The sequence below is a fragment of the Lissotriton helveticus genome, chromosome 8 (assembly GCF_964261635.1).
Source record: "Lissotriton helveticus chromosome 8, aLisHel1.1, whole genome shotgun sequence".
Lineage (NCBI taxonomy): Eukaryota > Metazoa > Chordata > Amphibia > Caudata > Salamandridae > Lissotriton > Lissotriton helveticus.
In genome coordinates this window covers 882,962,642-882,980,693 of record NC_136069.1, presented here as the reverse complement: position 1 = coordinate 882,980,693, position 18,052 = coordinate 882,962,642, and the positions used below count along the sequence as shown (strand labels likewise).

Here is an 18,052-nt window from a genome sequence, read left to right as displayed (position 1 = left end):
TCTAACCAGGTTCTGTTTATGCACTGTGCACTTTGTTGCCGGCATTTCCTCGCCAAGGAGGGTGGTCAAACAAGGTTATGCTCTGCCCATGTGATAATGTCTCAGTTTAAATAACTATGGACTTTGTATTATTTTGCACATTGTATAAATCAGAGAGAACTAGATTTCTGCTCCCATTACTAAGAAATAATCACTCTTGCTCGTATTAATGGTTTTAACTTCTTACCGTCTTTGGCTACGACTGAAATCTGTATTGCAGTAGCTAATTACATAAGAGACTCCATTGCGTTCAGATAGCCTTAGGAGTAAAATCTCTACAGAGATTTTACCTTTTTATGATGAATTGTGTATGTATTGTATTTTAATCATATTAATTTGTAATTCTTTTCATGGTTCTCTGAGCTGAAATAAAGTTATTCTTGACTTGACTGGCTCTATACTCCATCATGATCGGGGGGAGATCTATCTCACCATATTTCCCTTAATTGTGCGTGTCAACGGGGTCATATTCCTGTCCCAGCTTTCCTATGGGTCTCATGTGTTAGAAATTGGGTTTCTAGTTGGCAAAAGAATGCAGCCTGTCCAAGCAGAAGCGGTAATCCTAGTCAGGGTAAGCTTAATCCACACTAAAAGATAACCTCTGTTCACCCTCTGGTAGCTTGGCACAGAGCAGTGAGGCTTACATAAAGAGGCAACGTGTAAAGTGTTTGTGCAACACACAAACACACAGCAACAGAAAGAATACCCCACAAAAAGACTCCATACAGGTTTAGAAATACTAACACTATTATAAACAAAACAAGACCAAAATGACAAAAATCCAATGTATAGAAGTTGAGATATTAAATGTTAAAGCAATACATGCAGTGAAGCGCTTAGAAGCAAGTAGCATTAAAAAAGTTACTTTACATCGTGCTGGACCGGGTCAAAGTCAACGTTCAGGCTGACCGCGTGGAAGGGCAGGCCAGCTACAGGACCCATGCAGGACCAAGTGATCAAAGTACCTTTCCTGGTCACAAACAGTGAGATGGGTCGATCTGTTCCATGTAGTGATGGCGATGTGTCAGTTCGGAAGATGGGTGCTTGAGTCGAGAGGTGTTGAGTGATGTGCCTCACCAGATTCTGCCACACAGTCGAGGGGATGCCTCGATCTCACCAAGCTGCAGTGGTGGAGATGCGCTGTCCGATGCATTAATCTCTAGAGGCAAAGTGCTGGTTCAAATGTGATGTGGCAATTAAACTCCAGCAACAGTATTGATCGCCGGTTCTATTACACACAGACAGGAGATGCGCCAAATTCCATGTTGCAAGTATCTGGGCCACTTCCAGTAAGCTTCAAACAACGAAAGAGTGTAAATCAATAAATGTAGAGAAGCACAAAAGGAGAGAAGATGAGTATGCAAGTCTTATTAGATTTGTATAGGAAGCCCTCACTCACCACCCTGGTTGGTGACATGCTTCATCATCGGGCCCACCGGGAGAAGCCGAATGCCTCCCCGGTGTGCTACAACGCCCGGATTACTGCGGAGCTGGTTAGTTGTGAAGATTATGTAAATTTGAAAAGGGTTTAAAAATGTCCAGATTGTGTCTCACATAAAAACTTTATTCTGTGGCCAATATGACATAATAAAAGCAATGTGTTTAGGAAACTACCAAGTTAATGTTTTGGCTATTTCCACTTAAAGTGGGGTCAACATGTTTCTGCCCTTGATGTGTGATTTACTGGGCAGTCATCAGGACCATAGGGAGTGTACCTCGGCGGTATGGGCACGCTAAGGCCCACACTGACCAGAGGACATGGAAGTTAAAAATCAGTGTAAAAAAAGGTGCAAAATGAACAAACCAACAAGTTGTGGGAAAATTACCTCATAATCAGAGGAACCTGTATAGTTTGAAAAATAAAAGATCCACGTCCCATAGGTCTCGGGAGGGGGGTGGAGGTGAAAATGGCACACCGCCCGCAATGCCTGGCACCCGTTTGATACCTGCGTGTAGCCTCTAACCGGACCACTTCCAGTAAGTTCAGGCACAGGAGCAGGGGTAAGGACTTTGATATCCCTGAGTCTCAAGCAACAGGAGGCAAGCCACAAGCACCTGGAGTGACTTGGCGGTAAGGCAGAGTCAAGCTCTCCTTCAGCAGAGTCCGAGAGCAGCAGACAGCAGGGCAACGCAAGATAGAAGCAGGCCTTTCAAGCTTGGAGTCTAAAATTTAGTCATTTGAGCACCACAACAGTCCTTCTGATAGATTCAGTTCAAGATCTAGAAGTGTCTGATTTTCGGGATGAGGGTCAAAGACCCAGTACTTATATCCAAAAGTGCCTTTGATGTGAGGGTGGGACTTCAAAGCAGCCCTCTGAAGTGCATAGGTTCTCCTTTCAACTCAGTCTTGTCCATCAGGGATAATCTGTCCTTGGTGTGAGGACAGGACACTGCCTATTCAAGTGACGTGTTAGACCCTCCCTTCCATCCCGCCCAAGCAAGGCCATCAGAATGCAGATATATTTAGATGGGTACTCAGCTCCATCTATCCTTTATGTGCTGTGGCGGTCTTGCGGGAATGTACAAAGTGTAGCTGTCACCCACCCCAGACATACATTAGAGACGGGCTGTCACGCACAAAAAAGCAGTAAGTGCAATGTCTACTTTCTAATAGTGCTGTATATAAATAGAGCCTAAAAAGAGCCCGTTTGACTAGGGCCTGTTCAATGTGTCTTGCATGAGTCGTAGTATTGTGACCTAACTAAATCCTAAAGTACCCAACTTTTCCCCCAACAACCCTCTAATCAACACTTCTAAAGAGGAAGCATCTGTCGCCCCAAAAACAAGCAACCTGAATAGGAACAACATACAATGCAACATAGTACTCTATCAAAATAAAGTAATCACCATAGTCTTGTGTAGCAGGGAGTGATTTGCCCCAAGACAGCCCCTCTTTGCAGATGCAATGTGTCTCTTCTTTGTCAGCGAATGAGAATAAACTTGTAGCTCTACATGGAAGAAAGGAAGGAAAGGGACCAAACTCCTCCTCTATACCACTGAATAACATCTCATCATCCACTGGTAGCGTCCCCTCCCCCTTGATCACCAGAGCTCTCTGAGGAGGATGCCCTATGTCTGTCCTCCAGTTGTGATCACAGTTGGCCTCCTATCAGTCTGCTGAGTTTCCTCCTAGAGTGGGATGGTTGACCCCCTTCGGCCTCCCAAATTGTCATTGGCTCCTTAGTTGATATGGGCAGTTATTTCCTCTCCGCCGCTCAGTCCCAGAGCTCCTCCGGACTCTTAAACAAAATGGTTCCCCACAGATACAATACTTTCAGTTTGGCATGGTACATCAGCATATATTGAATGTCCTTAGCCCTGACTTTTCACTTAACCTCTAAGAAAGATGTAAGAAGGGGCTGCACTTTACCTGCGTAATCGGGGGAGAGCGTAACCATAGAGTTGGTGCAATGGACGTTGTTGTGCCTGCCGCAGGATATAGTCTGTCCATAAGGTACAGTATACTGATGGTAATGCCTCTAGGCGGTCTCCCTGGCTGTGGCCTTAGGGCCAGTGCCCTGTGCGCCCTTTCCAGAATGAAGTAGGAGGATATCTCACAATCCATGATGCAGGTTCTGAAGTATTCTGTGGGGAATTTCTCTCATGTTGCCCACCCCCTCTTTTCTACTCTGGGCCACCAAATCAGCTGGGCTGTCACAAGCCCATGGGGGTGCTTAAAATGAAAGGTGGTCCCCACCACTCCCCTCCCAAGTGGCTGTATCCTCTCCCTTGCGAGTCAAGAGTCAATGCAGAGGTAGAGGTAAGTCGCTGCAGTGAGATTGCAGCTCCAGGTTGAGTCTGTTGGCGGCATGTCCATCTCCCGGCAGGTCAATGTTTGCCTAATAGGTTTCTCTCATCCCCGACTCCCTACATGGGCTTAGGTTGGCCAAAGGGGACAAGTGTAGCGGGCACCACATGAATGTTTCCATCCAAGAAAAAGTTGCCCCATAGTTGGCTCAACCAGGCTGCAGTTTCTGTCCTAGCCACGTGTGGTGACCAGCCCATCTCCTCCACTCTAAGGTGCCTGTTACATTGTTACGGGCCACCACCTGGAAGTGAAAGCAGCAATGTGCCACACCTCAGCCACGCACCTGTCTTCTCTCCCTCTCACGCTCCAGGAGTCGATGCAGAGAGGGTTTGCCACTGTGGGTTCACAGCTCCAGGTGGTGTTTGCCTCTGGCAGGCCCATCTACAGGCACACCCAGGCCGACGATCGCAGATATTGGCTCTCTCATCCAGGGCTCCCTGGATAGGTGTGGGTGGGCCAAAGGGGGTGATTATAGGGCCACTGCACTGGTGCCTGCAACTGAAAATAGGTCACCTAAGGTTCGGATTCAGCAAGGTTCTAGGAGCTGGCATGTAGCTCGCTCAAAATGCGGCTACCATCTTAGGCTGCTTGGCCACGCCCCCCAGTAATTTCTTTCTTGATTTCTTTACAATGTAGTGGAGGTGAGTAATCTGTCAATGGTAGGCGAGCCCTTTGGGAGCCAGGATGGTATTTATCAGATAAGGTAGAAACTGTATTGTTTAGAAAGAGCCATACAAGATTTTTTAGGTAAAGAGCAGAGTGAGCACTTATGGTAGCAGCACAGGTATACACTGCCAAATCACTATTATTCACTGTTACTGCATCTTTGATCGATTACTCACAAAAGCAATATTTCACTCACACATATGTTCTGCTTTTAGGTGATGAGTACAAGGTGCTAAGGATGTGAAATTCCAAAATAGGAGTGAACATAGTATGCTGTTTCTTGTACATATGTTTTTTATTTGCTTGAGGTGTGCAACCTTTCATGACTTTCATCTTCAAGACTCATGACAGTCTACATTTGTTTACAACGGTCTTGATAATGCTGATCTTTTTTATTATATTTTCAGGATCCAGACAATCTGCTTGAAGAAGTGCCACCACCAGAATACAGGGATGACTTCCACATCCCCAACTTTTCACCTGAGAAACATGTGAGTTTTCTTTAAAATACAATACCATCATGTTCATGTGCCTTCTCTCTCAAATTCTGTTTCTTCCATACCATCTTCACAAACAAAGTACATCCACATGATATCACACGAATAACTTCCCATGAAAACTATACTCCATTCTCAGAAACACAAGGAATTCTTTACGTTATTAACAAGGAGTGAATGGTGTAGCAACTCAATCCGTCTCTCATCCACTGGTACCCTTAGAGAGCTAGAGCTGATTTCTTAACTTCAAGATTGGTGTTAGTGCACAGTGTAAATGTACAGAGGTGGAATTTATCTCCTAAAGGAAAAAGAGATTATTTAACACAATTACCCTTCTGACTACTAGACTAACATCTTCTGCGAAACAAAATACACTGGGGTTGATCCAATTTGTGGGCGAGCAAGGATCTATGGGCTAAAAATTCCCTTTCACAAAAGGAGCAAATTTAGCTTTTTCTATCCTCACTTCTAGACTAGACAAAGAATTTGGCTGGCCTTGGCTTCAATCAATGGAGAAAAAAGCTCCTATTCCTTGGGGTCAACCATTTACTGGCAATGCCCACAATTTGAGTTTTTTGAGAAAAATAAGTCAACTGTTATACATGTTGTCATGTCTAAATAGCCTTCTTCTTTCCAATCTCTCTATCTACCAGCTTGAGGACATGATCAAAATGATGAAAAGCACTCTCAGGTTGTGCGAGTTCATACTTTCTAAGTAGGGTGAGGTAAGATTTTGATGTTTTTTTCTGTCAATGTGAGTGAGAGTGTGAGTACTATCAGACTAAAAGGATCACACAACAAACTATCACTTATCGATGGGGGTCACTGGAATGTAATGTAAATGTAGGGTGGATTTGTAGAGAGCTGCTTGTCACCCGTGAGGGTCTCCAGGCACTTCTTCCATACAATAATGGGTTTACTATACTTGCTAAACAATCCACCCTATGCTACATAGTTTACAGTTTTTTTACAAATAAATGTTTTGCTAGTTTAGAAGAATCAACACATGGTGTTGCTCTGTGGCAAACGTTAACTACTCACCTGAATTTATCACCCATGTGTTATACAGGTACTAGAGAGGCAAAACATTTTGCGAGAACAGCATTAATATTTGATAAAACAGCAAAATAGTACTGTCACAGAATGTACTACACTATGCTGCATAATTTGCACTGCGTTCCATAATTTGGCCTTCCTATCTGTCTCATGAATAACAATATTGTGGGACACTAATATCATTGATAAAAAGATCAAGAGACAAAATATCAAAAGGTAAGTATGTAAAGATTTTCTGTACCTAATTCAACATATGTGTACCAAAATACATATACATATATCTTTATTTATTTGGAGTTAAGAATGGCAAATGTATATGTCCCTTTGTGCATTTACCCTTTAATATTTTGTCCCTCGATATTTTGTCCACAGTATTACTGTGCCACGATATTCTTGTACTAGACGTTCAAGAGTACAATTGGCCCTTCTTAGTCTCATAATTCCAGAGCCACTTATAATATAAGGCCTTTGGTTACTGTTTTAAATTACATTACAGTTATGAGGGTTGGAAAGGACCGAAATACATAGGTTTTCAAGAGCCTAGGGAAATATGTAACCAACGATGGAACTAGCGAGACTGAGCGTTCTGATAGATACATCTGCCGTGTGGATTCCTCACCTTGTGAATATCCCCTTGCGTCAGCAACATTCGGAAATTCTTTTTGTAGCTTCGCGCCGACGTGGTCCCAGACGTCACAGAGGCACGGCACCGCTCGCGACTCCGCTGACGTCACCGACGCCTATAATAGGCCCACGCCGGCATGATGACATCAGTTCCCTTTTTTCCGCGTCGTCGACGCTAACGGTTTTCTGGGATCGTACTGTAGCTTCACAGTAACTTTGTTACTATTATTCTAATACTGTGTCTATCTTTAATTTCTTCGAGATGTCGTCGAAGAAGACTGGTTTTAAGGCTTGCGGGGAATGTGGCAAGACAATGTCTATAACCGACCCACATGAATGCTGTGTCTGGTGCCTGAGTTCCGACCATGACGTCGAAGATTGTCCTTGCTGCAAGAAGATGACCCCGTAGGCTTTACGAGAGAGGGAGACGAAACTCCTCGTGGCAAAATTAAAGAATAAGAAAGTTAAGAAGTCTTCGAAGTCTCGATCTCGGCGTTCGAGGTCGAGGTCTCGTTCGAGGTCACGATCGGAGTCGTCTTCGGCTCATGCTTCGAAATCTTCGAAGTAGAAGCACAAGAAGAGGAGCCATGAGTCACGTCATCACTCAGATAAGGACTCTAGTTCAAGACCGAAGTCCCAGGTCAAACTTATGAGTAAGGAAGTGGAAGTTTCAGAATCGGAAGACCATAACTCTGCTGGTGAGGCTTCGCATCCGAATTCGCCCGAGTCTCAGAAGCAGGTCCATTCTCCAGTTCTATCCAATCCTTCTGGTCAGGAGGATGAAGGTGAGGAGCAGGGGGCTGGTGAAGTCGAGGTTCCGGTGCCTGCGGGTTCGTCGACCCCGGTTCCTGGACTCGATGAAGAGGTCGACGTATTTTCGACACTGCCTCCCCAGGAACAACCAAGAGGTCCATATCCGGATTTTCCGACTCCAGGTCAGGATCCTTCTCAGTTCCTGAACGCCATGTTTGGAGTTTATTCCAGGGCAATGTTCCCGTCTGGTGCACCTGTTGGTCCCACGGGTCCTATGGCTTTTAACTTGGGTGTTCCCCAGGCTTATGCCCCTGCGCCCTTCGTGCCTTTTATGCCGGCTATACCACCGCATTGGCATTTTCCGACACCTCCGGTGTCGTCGACGTCGAGGCGTACGACACCGACTCCATCGACGCCGGTTCCATCGACGCCGATACCTACGACTCCGAAGCAGGATTCTGCTCGACCTCGTATAAAACGACCTCATCCGACTTCGGGTTCGACGCCGGCACCGACCCCGTCGGAGTCAATTCCGAATCCATCGACTTCTATTATGAAGGAAAGATCTCGGAGAGAAGCTCAGAGACTTCTGGAAGAAGAAAGATATCAATATTCAGATACTGAAGAAGGGGAGTTAGAGGATTCTGAAGATCCTTTTGAGGACTTGGCTTGAGGCCAGTGGGCTTGAACTGTCTCCTGAGTGGGATTTGACTTCAGTGTCAAATGTACCGTCGAAAGATGTGGTGCCTCTTCACACTGTTATTAAAAAAGCAGCGAGTTTATTGAACATTACTCTGCCCACTGCTGATTATAAGCCAAATATTTTAACTGAGGTTCTTCATTCACCCTCATCTGTTATTGAACCTATGTTAGCCTTCAATGATGCCTTATCTGAGCCCATCTATGCAGTCTGGAAGAAGCCTTTGTCTGCTCCTGCAGTTTCTAGGACAGTGGCGAGGAGGTACAGAGTTGCTCCAGGTGACCCTGAATTCTTGTCAACACACCCCCTGCCTGAGAGTTTGGTTGTACAGGCTGCCTGTTCGAAAAGGTCTGCTGGGGCTTTTCCGCAGGTTCCTGGGGATAAGGAATCCAGGAAGCAGGATCAAACCGCTAAGAAAGTCTTCTCCTCAGCCAGTATGGCGCTTAAGTCAACTAACGCAACTTGTCTGATGGGGAGGTATATTCATGCATTGATGGATTCTGTCAAGCAATTGGTTCTGAAAATCCTGAGGAAGAGAGGAAAGATTTTCAGGAGGTGATATCGGACACTCAGGCAGCTGCGAGACAAGTGATTAAGAGTGGTCTGGACACTGCTGATTCGGTGGCGAGGGTCATGGGCTCTTCCGTGGCCACTAGGAGGGCTGCCTGGCTTAAATCATCGGAGTTCTCTGCAGATGTTCAGTCTGTGTTGATGGACTTGCCTTTTGATGGCTCAGGATTGTTTGGCAAGAAGGCTGATGCTGCCTTGGAACGTTTTAAGGACAGTAGAGCCACTGCAAAATCTTTGGGTCTCCAGTCCAGAGGTACTACTGGAAGACGCTTCAGAGGGTTTGGTAGATCTTCCTTTCGTTCTTACAGACCATCTCAGCAGCAGCCACAACAGCAGCAAAATACGCTGTACAAGTCGTACAGGGGCAGGCAAAAATCCCGCCCTAGAGGTCGTCAAGCTTCCTCCTCCTCTTCCTCCTCCCCTTCCAAACCCCCTGCCAACGCAGCAAAGTAGCCCTAGATCCGCCATTCCGGATCATGTGGGCCCAGTGGGGGGTCGGCTTACACATTTTCTACAAGATTGGGAATTAATAACATCGGATCTTTGGGTTCTCAATCTTGTAGAGAATCGGTATGCACTTCCTTTCCAGGAATTCCCTCCCAATTACCCTCCTTGCCAGGGTTATTGTTCGGAGGACCACCTGCTTCTCCTGCAGGAAGAAGTCCTGGCTTTATTCCGAAAAGGTGCGATAGAGGTGGTTCCGGAGCAGGAAAAGGGGCAGGGGTGCTACTCCCGGTATTTCCTGATCCCCAAGAAAGATGGCAGACTTCCGCCAATCCTGGACCTCAGAATTTTGAACCTTTACCTGAAACAGGAAAAGTTTAAGATGCTCACTCTTGCGCAGGTTCTTCAAGCGCTGCTAGAAGAAGACTGGATGGTGTCGATCGACTTGCAGGATGCGTATTTTCATATTCCCATCTTGAAGTCGCACAGAAAGTATCTCCGTTTTACGGTTGGGTCACAACACTACCAGTTTGTGGTCCTTCCATTTGGTCTTACTACTGCACCTCGAGTTTTCACCAAGGTGATGGCAGTGGTGGCAGCTCATCTCAGGAGAACGGGGATACATGTGTTTCCGTATCTAGACGACTGGCTGATCAAGGCGGAGTCGCAGGAGAAGGTGCTCCATCATCTGCAAGAGACAACTCAGTTGTTTGCACAGGTTGGGTTTTTCGATAAATGTACCCAAGTCTCACCTGGTGCCCTCACAGCGCAACCTGTTCATAGGTGCGGTACTGGACACTACTGTATGTCGTGCATTCCCTCCTCCTCAAAGGATTCGAGACATACAGGAAATGATTCCTTTGTTCTGCAATGGAGCGGTCTTTCCAGTTCTGAAGGTTCTTCGCCTGCTCGGTCTGATGGCTTCTTGTATTCTGTTGGTCAACCATGCACGCTGGCACATGAGGGCGCTCCAGTGGTGCCTCCGCAGGCAGTGGTATCAGCACAACGGAGATCTCAGGGAGTCAGTGAAGATCTCCAGGGAAACTGCAGCGGATCTGTCTTGGTGGAGCGTGGAAGGCAATCTGTCTCAAGGGAAGCCTTTCCAGATTCCTCCATCGGTTGCCACAGGGATATCGGATGCGTCCACTCTCGGGTGGGGTGCTCACCTGGGGGACCTGGAGGTCAAGGGTCTTTGGTCTCCAGAGGAAAGGTTGCTTCACATCAACCTTTTAGAATTGCGGGCGATACGTCTGGCGCTCAAGGCCTTCCTCCCTTCCCTTCGCGGTCAGTCGGTTCAGGTCCTGACGGACAACACGACCGCGTTGTGGTACATCAACAAGCAGGGAGGAGTAGGGTCGCAGTGTCTCTGCAGAGAGGCTCTGCGTCTCTGGTCCTGGGTTCAGGACCATCAGATTTGTCTGATGGCAAATCATCTGGCCGGAGTTCAGAACGTTCGTGCAGACAGTCTCAGTCGGCAGTTCTCTGCCGATCACGGGTGGAGGCTCCATCCGGGGGTAGTTCACAACATCTTTCAGATGTGGGGGACTCCTTGGGTGGACCTGTTCGCCACTCGCGAGAATGCTCACTGCCTGTCATTCTGCAGTCTCCAGTATCCGATGCAAGGAGCCTTGGGGGACGCGTTTCAGTTGAGTTGGAGCTCGCAACTCCTTTACGCGTTTCCTCCCATACCCTTGATTCCTCGGGTTCTGAGGAAAATTCGCCAAGACCGGGCCCAAGTCATATTGATCGCCCCGGATTGGCCAAGAAGGGTGTGGTATTCAGATCTCCTCCACCTCTCCTCTCACCCGCCGCTCCGTCTCCCTCACAGGGCAGATCTCCTCTCTCAGATGGAGGGGCAGGTTCTACACCCCCACCTCCAGACCTTACACCTTCATGCCTGGAGATTGAACGGGGCAACCTGATTTCTTTTTCTCTCCCTCCTGATGTAGTGGACGTCATTTTGTCGGCCAGGCGTGACTCCACTAAGTCCATCTATTCTTATAGGTGGTCTAAATTTGTTACTTGGTGCAGGGAGAAGTCTATAGACCCTTTGAGGGCCCATTTATCTGATGTTCTCCAGTTTGCCCTTTCTCTGGCACAGCAGGGGCTTGCTGTTGCCACGGTGAAGGGTTATCTTTCTGAGCTGTCGGCTTTTATCTGTTTGCCTGACCAGCCTTCTCTTTTTAAATCTCCTATAGTTTTAAGGTTTTTGAAGGGCCTCACGAATAAGTTCCCTCCTACTCCTTTTATTGTGCCTCAGTGGGATTTAAATCTTGTTTTGACACTTTTTAATGGGTGCTCCTTTTGAGCCTCTTCACAAATGTCCTATGAGGCTTCTGACTTTCAAAACGGTTTTCCTCGTTGCAATAACCTCGGCAAGGAGGGTAAGTGAGCTTCAAGCTCTAAGTGACAAGCCCCCTTTCTTGACCATTCATGCTGATCGAATGGTTCTTAGGACCAGGGCTGCTTTTCTGCCAAAGGTGGTGACTCCTTTCCACCTTGGTCAATCCATTACCCTTCCTACCTTTTATCCTCCCCCACACCCTTCCAAGGAGGAGGAGAGATTACACCGTCTTGACCCCAAGAGGGCGGTGTATTTTTACCTGGACAGGACTTAAGACTGTCGTTTGGATGACCAGCTCTTTATTGGCTTTGTTGGCTGCAAGAAAGGAAGAGCGGTCCATAAGAGGACTTTATCAAGATGGATCGTCCTCTGTATTAAGATCTGCTACTCTTTGGCCGGTAAGGAACCTCCAGAGGGTATAAGGGCTCATTCTACAAGAGCTAAATCATCAACCTCAGCGTTGGCTAGAGGTGTGCCTGTTGAGGATATTTGTAGAGCCGCAACTTGGTCTTCCCTCCACACATTCGCGAAGCATTACTGCTTGGATTCCGAGGTGAGGAGGGAAGGTCACTTTGCACGCTCTGTCCTTCAGGATTTCCTGGTTTAGAAGAGTGGACACCCTCCTCCGGGAGTGGGGACTGCTGTGGGACTCTATTCACAAGGTGAGGAATCCACACGGCAGATGTATCTATCAGAAGAACAAGTTACTTACCTTCGGTAACGCTTTTTCTGGTAGATACTATATCTGCCTGTGGATTCCTCACTGACCCACCCGCCTCCCCGTTGTCCACTCTTCTATGCCAGAGTTTCTATTATGTATTTGTTTATTTCAAATGTTTTGTTGCATTTGCTTTACTCTGTGTGTGTTACCTTGGTATTTGTACTGCGTATACTGGGTATATGTCTACTGTCATCGGTCCGTCCGTGTGCCTCGAAGGCACGGAAAAAAGGGCGGAACTGATGTCATCACGCCGGCGTGGGCCTATTATAGGCGTCGGTGACGTCAGCGGAATCGCGAGCGGTGCCGTGCCTCTGTGACGTCTGGGACCACGTCGGCGCGAAGCTACAAAAAGAATTTCCGAATGTTGCTGACGCAAGGGGATATTCACAAGGTGAGGAATCCACAGGCAGATATAGTATCTACCAGAAAAAGCGTTACCAAAGGTAAGTAACTTGTTCATCACATCCCATTGGTGCTGGAGGAGGAGAGATTTCAGGGTAGGGTTGTCCAAAGCACTCATCATCATAAAAGAAACACCTCTATTTAGGGGAAGATTGGGTGTAAAACCTTTTAGAAGAGAACTACTTTACCAATTCAGAGATTCATCATGTGAGAATAGAACCACCAAGAGCTTGGCTGTAATTCCTCTATGGATGCTTTGTGATTGCACAGAAGAGAAAAATAATTCTGCAAATGTGGTACAGATGCAAAGGGGGGGCCCATGAGTAATCATCGTTATCGGCCCCCTTGAGTCCACCCAACACTGTCAGGGAAACATGGACCGACTGACCTCTAGTTGGCAGTCCCGACCGCCTAATTATGATGCAACCACACATGGTGCGGTCACATACTTACATTTCCCTATGGGAGCATGTGTTCTGGCTATAAATCAGCTGTAGCACAAGCTCCCATAGAGAAATGGGAGGCTGTGTTCCTCCCTGCACCACGTGGAGGGCACCTCAAGGTGCCTGCCACACAGTGCTGGGATCAACGTGCCCCATTGGACCCCAACCAGAGGCCGCAACAGAAGGGGCCCTGCTAGAGGCCCCCAAACACGCTTTCCAACAGGCTTTCCATGTCGGAAGCCGGCATGGAAAGTCTGCCCCGGAAACCGTGCATCATAATTAGGTCTCACGGTCTTATGGTATTTATTATTTGAACATTTCCGTCTGTATTTGTCCATATTTATTTTTTGGCCAGCTTATTGGTATTTATCCATATTTAATTTGTGTTGTTTAAATAAACGAGGTGATAACTTGTGTATTTCTGCATTTATTCAACAGATAAATGGGGACTCATACTTAAATGCCTGTCAGGTTTTAGCACATTACACAGTACAAAATATAAACATAATAAACCCACATTAAAGAAATAGTGTAATAACACATATGCATGTTGAGATATGCAGTAATTTAAGGACATATCATTGAGTTTTGTAGCTCCCCTTGCTGTCATTATGTACAGCTACTGGCCTAAAAGTGATTAATCTCAGCATGATGAATCACTCAAAAGAAGCTAAATTATCTGTATTTTTTCACTTTCAAAAATAAATACAGACAGGGGAGACAGTGTTTTCTGCCTGTGTTTATCTGTAAAAATCAGACAAAGCGGAAATCAGGGAACCCTAATCATAATATGGACGGTATAAAAATGCGTCCATATGAATTACGGGCCAGACTCCGACAGGCCGACGGGCTCCTTGAGCCTGTTGGAGGCCAGCTGGAATGACTGGCCAGTTTCATTTCCGACAACCGAATTTGTAGTTAGGGTGTCAATAGTGAAACCAACCATCTCGGTCGGAAAGCCTCAATTTCGACCGAGATCGTAATCGACCCCTAGGACTGACATTTATTAGGCCTGTTTCACATTGTTAAAAATAATCTGTATGATTTCAAAACAACAGGGTGTGCCACTGGAGAAGACAAGAGGCACCTGCTGGAGTACAATATTGTATGGCAGCACATTTTTATAAACTGCCTTACCTCTTGTCGTGTTTGAAGAGTCACAATCTCTTCAGTGCTGACTCCCTCGTCACCTTGGTTAACGGTATTCAAATTCTTTGCAAGCCAAAGTTGAAAACAGAGCAAAATATATTTTATGAGCTCCTGGTGTCTCCATTGCTTGCTGGACTGTGAGGATGGGCAATTGCCCACTTGACCTATCTGACCTTGTATTTTTCAACTTTCAGGTTTCAGCCTACTTACCATTTCTTTGGCCTTTGATTCGACCACAGCGACTGATACCACTGACAAAATGTATTGAGGATCCCTAACCATCTCCCTTTCTCATAAACATTCATTGCTGAAACACAATATCCCACCAGAGGACGTCCAGAGAACCATTAGAAATCATTGAACAGTAAAGCTACACCAGCCATAGAGAAACATGAGGATTTGACTTATGTGATTTGGCTAAGGACGACAACCGCATCTCAGGAGTATGGCTGAGGATCACTTTGAATGATAACGAAGCACTACTTCCCCCTGGTCTGGTGCTCCTACATCAAATCATTCACCAATATCATCCATGACATGTTAGTTCATAATAACTTGAGCAATATTAAGCAGTTGTTCAATAGTCACTGTACAGCCATGGTGAATTTAAAATTGCTTACTATTTGTAATGTAAATCTTACTGTTTAACATGTTTGTATTGCAAATGCTCTTGTGCAAACTCTCGGATTGTGAACATTGTACATTATTTTATGTAATTTAATTTAAGGGCCCTTGGCAGTAAATACAAATGTTTGAAAAATTAAATCACTCTTGTCTTTAATGATGACTCTCATATATTCTTGGCTACATGACTGGCATAATCCTTGAAGACAGAGTTTCAAAACTAAGTAGGTGTGGGGCATGTTGCATCACAATGCGTCACTCTTGAAAAATCACTCTCAGCAATGTTTTTCTATGCAGAATTTAGGATTTGGATGGAACATGCTTCTTCAATCACATTCAAAAGTTTGAAACACAGAGACCCACTGGTCTTTGTCTATTAGTTTGCTTGGCTCAGATCTGTGCAAGGGAAGCAATATGAAAAAAACAATTTTGATCATTAGACTAATTTGTAGGCCTGGGCGGTAAACTCTGCTACCCTTGAGGAGTTTGTGGACTTTTTCTAACTCTGCACTCCGCATGGACCGTAGAGCTTCTAAAAACTCAGCATATTGGTGTGCAGCAGATTCTTTCCTCTCTCATGGCTCGCCAATATTGAGTTAGCAAGAGCGATCTAGGAAAATCCAATGCTAGACTATCTCCCGGCGAGATTTCTCATTGCGAGGGGTCGCGGTAGGTCATTACTGCTCATGTTGAGAAACCTGCCACTTGCAGTGAGGAAGCTGCCACTCAAGTAGAACATCTCAAGTGGCAGAAGGAAGCTGCACCCTTTTGAGCTAAAAATCAGCAGTGCAACTTACCTCACTCCATCGCTTGCGGAAGTCCGTGGAGAGTTTTTTGGTCACTCCGCAAACTCTGGCCAGGCCTACTACTTTGTCCCTTGTTTACGAAAACGCTTATACCAGCCATTAAGAATCTAGGAAACTGCATTTACACAAACCACTATAAAAATAAATTCCATGTTGATCACATTTAGGAATCTTCTTTGGCTATTCTCAACGATCATCGTAATTTGGGGTGTTCAACGGACAAAAAGAATCTTACTGTTTGAACATACATCTTTCTTAAAGAAATACATAAAGGACAAAACTAAAAAAAGTGAATCTGTGCACAAGCCCCTAACTTGCATGAGAACTTTACCCCAAATTATTTTTTCTACTCCTGACTCATTCTAAGAAGGAAGATATTTACCTCAGGGTCACATGACTTCTCTGTTACAGGTTAGAGACGAGATAATTAGAAAACAAACCCCTGCCACTGTGTGTCTCAAAATGTCCTTTGTGAGAGAGAATTTGCTTGTTGTTTAGCAAAAGTGGGAGTGATGGGATCAGATAAGCAGGATGAGGGTTTGGTGCTTTTTATGGCAGGCTTCATACTGCAATCTCTGGAGGGATTTCTTTCCTCATGATGCCCCTTATTACTTCGTCTTTACTTGATACATGAAAACTCATGTCATATGGTATAGTGCCTCACTAAAGGCCTTTACTAACTGACTCTTGTTGACCAACAGTAATTTGTGAGTAATACTTTTCATCCATTTTTATCTGTGTTCAATTTAAAGTTCAGACAGAGAGAATGTGATTTAAAATCTTTCAATGCTCCAACAATGCCCGTCTGGGCTTTTTACAACAGCTCTGTGTATCACATTTCAATTTGAGTAACCAGATTTAAAGTCCACCAAATGCATTTTGGGCTACAGGCCCTTCATCAGGGGTAACTTGAAATTTAGAACAACCCATCAGGAACCATGTATAAATTGTTCTTCAAAATGAATGTAAAATGTTATGCATATTGTACTCAAACATATATTTTATCAAAATATGTGTGCCTATTATCAATTACTTAAAATTGAAAATTAGTGAAAAATTACCCATGCTGTTCATATCTGCATATGTGCCTTTACACCGCAAAATGAATAAAGCACCAAAAAGTGAATGAAACAAAAAGTGAATAAACCCTGTGTTAAAATCAAACACTATTTATAAAAAACTTAACGCAAACACCCTGCTCAAGAATTCTATGAACGTGGTTTTAGTCATCTCTGACTCAGCCTTACAACCTTCAGTGGAGCCGCTTGTTAAATAGTACATGCCTGTAACACATTGAAAGAATAACCTTTGGGCCACAAGCGCAGAACCGACCACAGTCAACTCTCAAGCTGTGTGAAAAAGGCTGCTTTATTGAAAACAGGTGCATCTTGCAAAAAACATAACCTTGGCCTTTGCCTCCCAAAACTAAACCTCTCTATACATGCTTCATCTCCATATCCCCCTCGACCACCCCTAAGGGTTCCACTCCCTTCTCCTGTTTTTGCAACTATTTAGCAACCCCAACTCAGTCAATAACGGTTGTCCCTTTAAACCATGTAACCTCTTCTCTACCTGTCAAAAGATCTACCTAACTAAGTATCTCCTATCCTACTCTTATTACCTGCTCCTGGAGTAACTTGTTCCCAACTATAAAGTGAACTGTAAAATTGAACAGAACTAGCTTCCAGACGCCATGAACCTGCTTCAAGTGACAACCAATTACAGTGCATTTTCACTCCCCCGATGCACCTGTACTCAACAAATACTGCCATCCATCACATAATAACCAAAATAACCCCCCATCTTACCTTCTAAAGGGTCGGTAGGAGGAGATCGGAAACTGTCCCTAACTGCCGGCTGCCATGTCACCTTACAAAATGGTAACACAGCCTCTAAAATGTCCAGCTAAAACACTCAAGCACATAGCCCAAGTGCAGCCCATAGAGGGACCAATTTGTCGCAGGTTGCACCAATGGCCCAAAAACCCTGGGGTTGCGAGCCTCCCCAAAGCCCCATTGGGCCACATGCCCAGAATGGACCACAATCAAATCTCAAGATGTGTGAAAAAGGACACTTTATTGAAAACAGGTGCATCTTACAAAAAACATACCCTTGTCCTATGCCTCACAAGACTAAACCCCGCTATAATTTTTTCATCTACATATCCTCCACGCCCACCCCTAAAGTTTCCCCGCCCTTCTCCTTTCTTTGCAACTATTTAACAAACCCAACTCAGTCAATAACTGGTGACCCTTTAAATCCTGTAACATCTTCTCTACCTGTCTAAATATCTACCTAACTAAGTATCTCCTATCCTACCCTTATTATCTGCTCCTGGAGTAACCTGTTCTCAACCATAAAGTGAACAGGAAAACTGTACAGAACCAGCTACCAGACGCCACTCAG

General features: G+C 45.2%; 1 protein-coding gene across 1 annotated transcript in view; it reads left to right on the top strand.

The window, feature by feature from the left end:
- Positions 1 to 14,937, top strand: part of LOC144771804 (maestro heat-like repeat-containing protein family member 1) — a 54,168-nt gene extending 39,231 nt beyond the window's left edge. Inside the window, exons 7-9 of the mRNA XM_078656083.1 lie at positions 4,921 to 5,004; positions 5,664 to 5,735; positions 14,411 to 14,937. Of these exons, the coding sequence (XP_078512209.1) occupies positions 4,921 to 5,004; positions 5,664 to 5,729 (150 nt within the window). The 3' untranslated portion in view covers positions 5,730 to 5,735; positions 14,411 to 14,937. The remainder of the gene's footprint in view (positions 1 to 4,920; positions 5,005 to 5,663; positions 5,736 to 14,410) is intronic.
- The last annotated feature ends 3,115 nt before the right edge of the window (positions 14,938 to 18,052 follow it).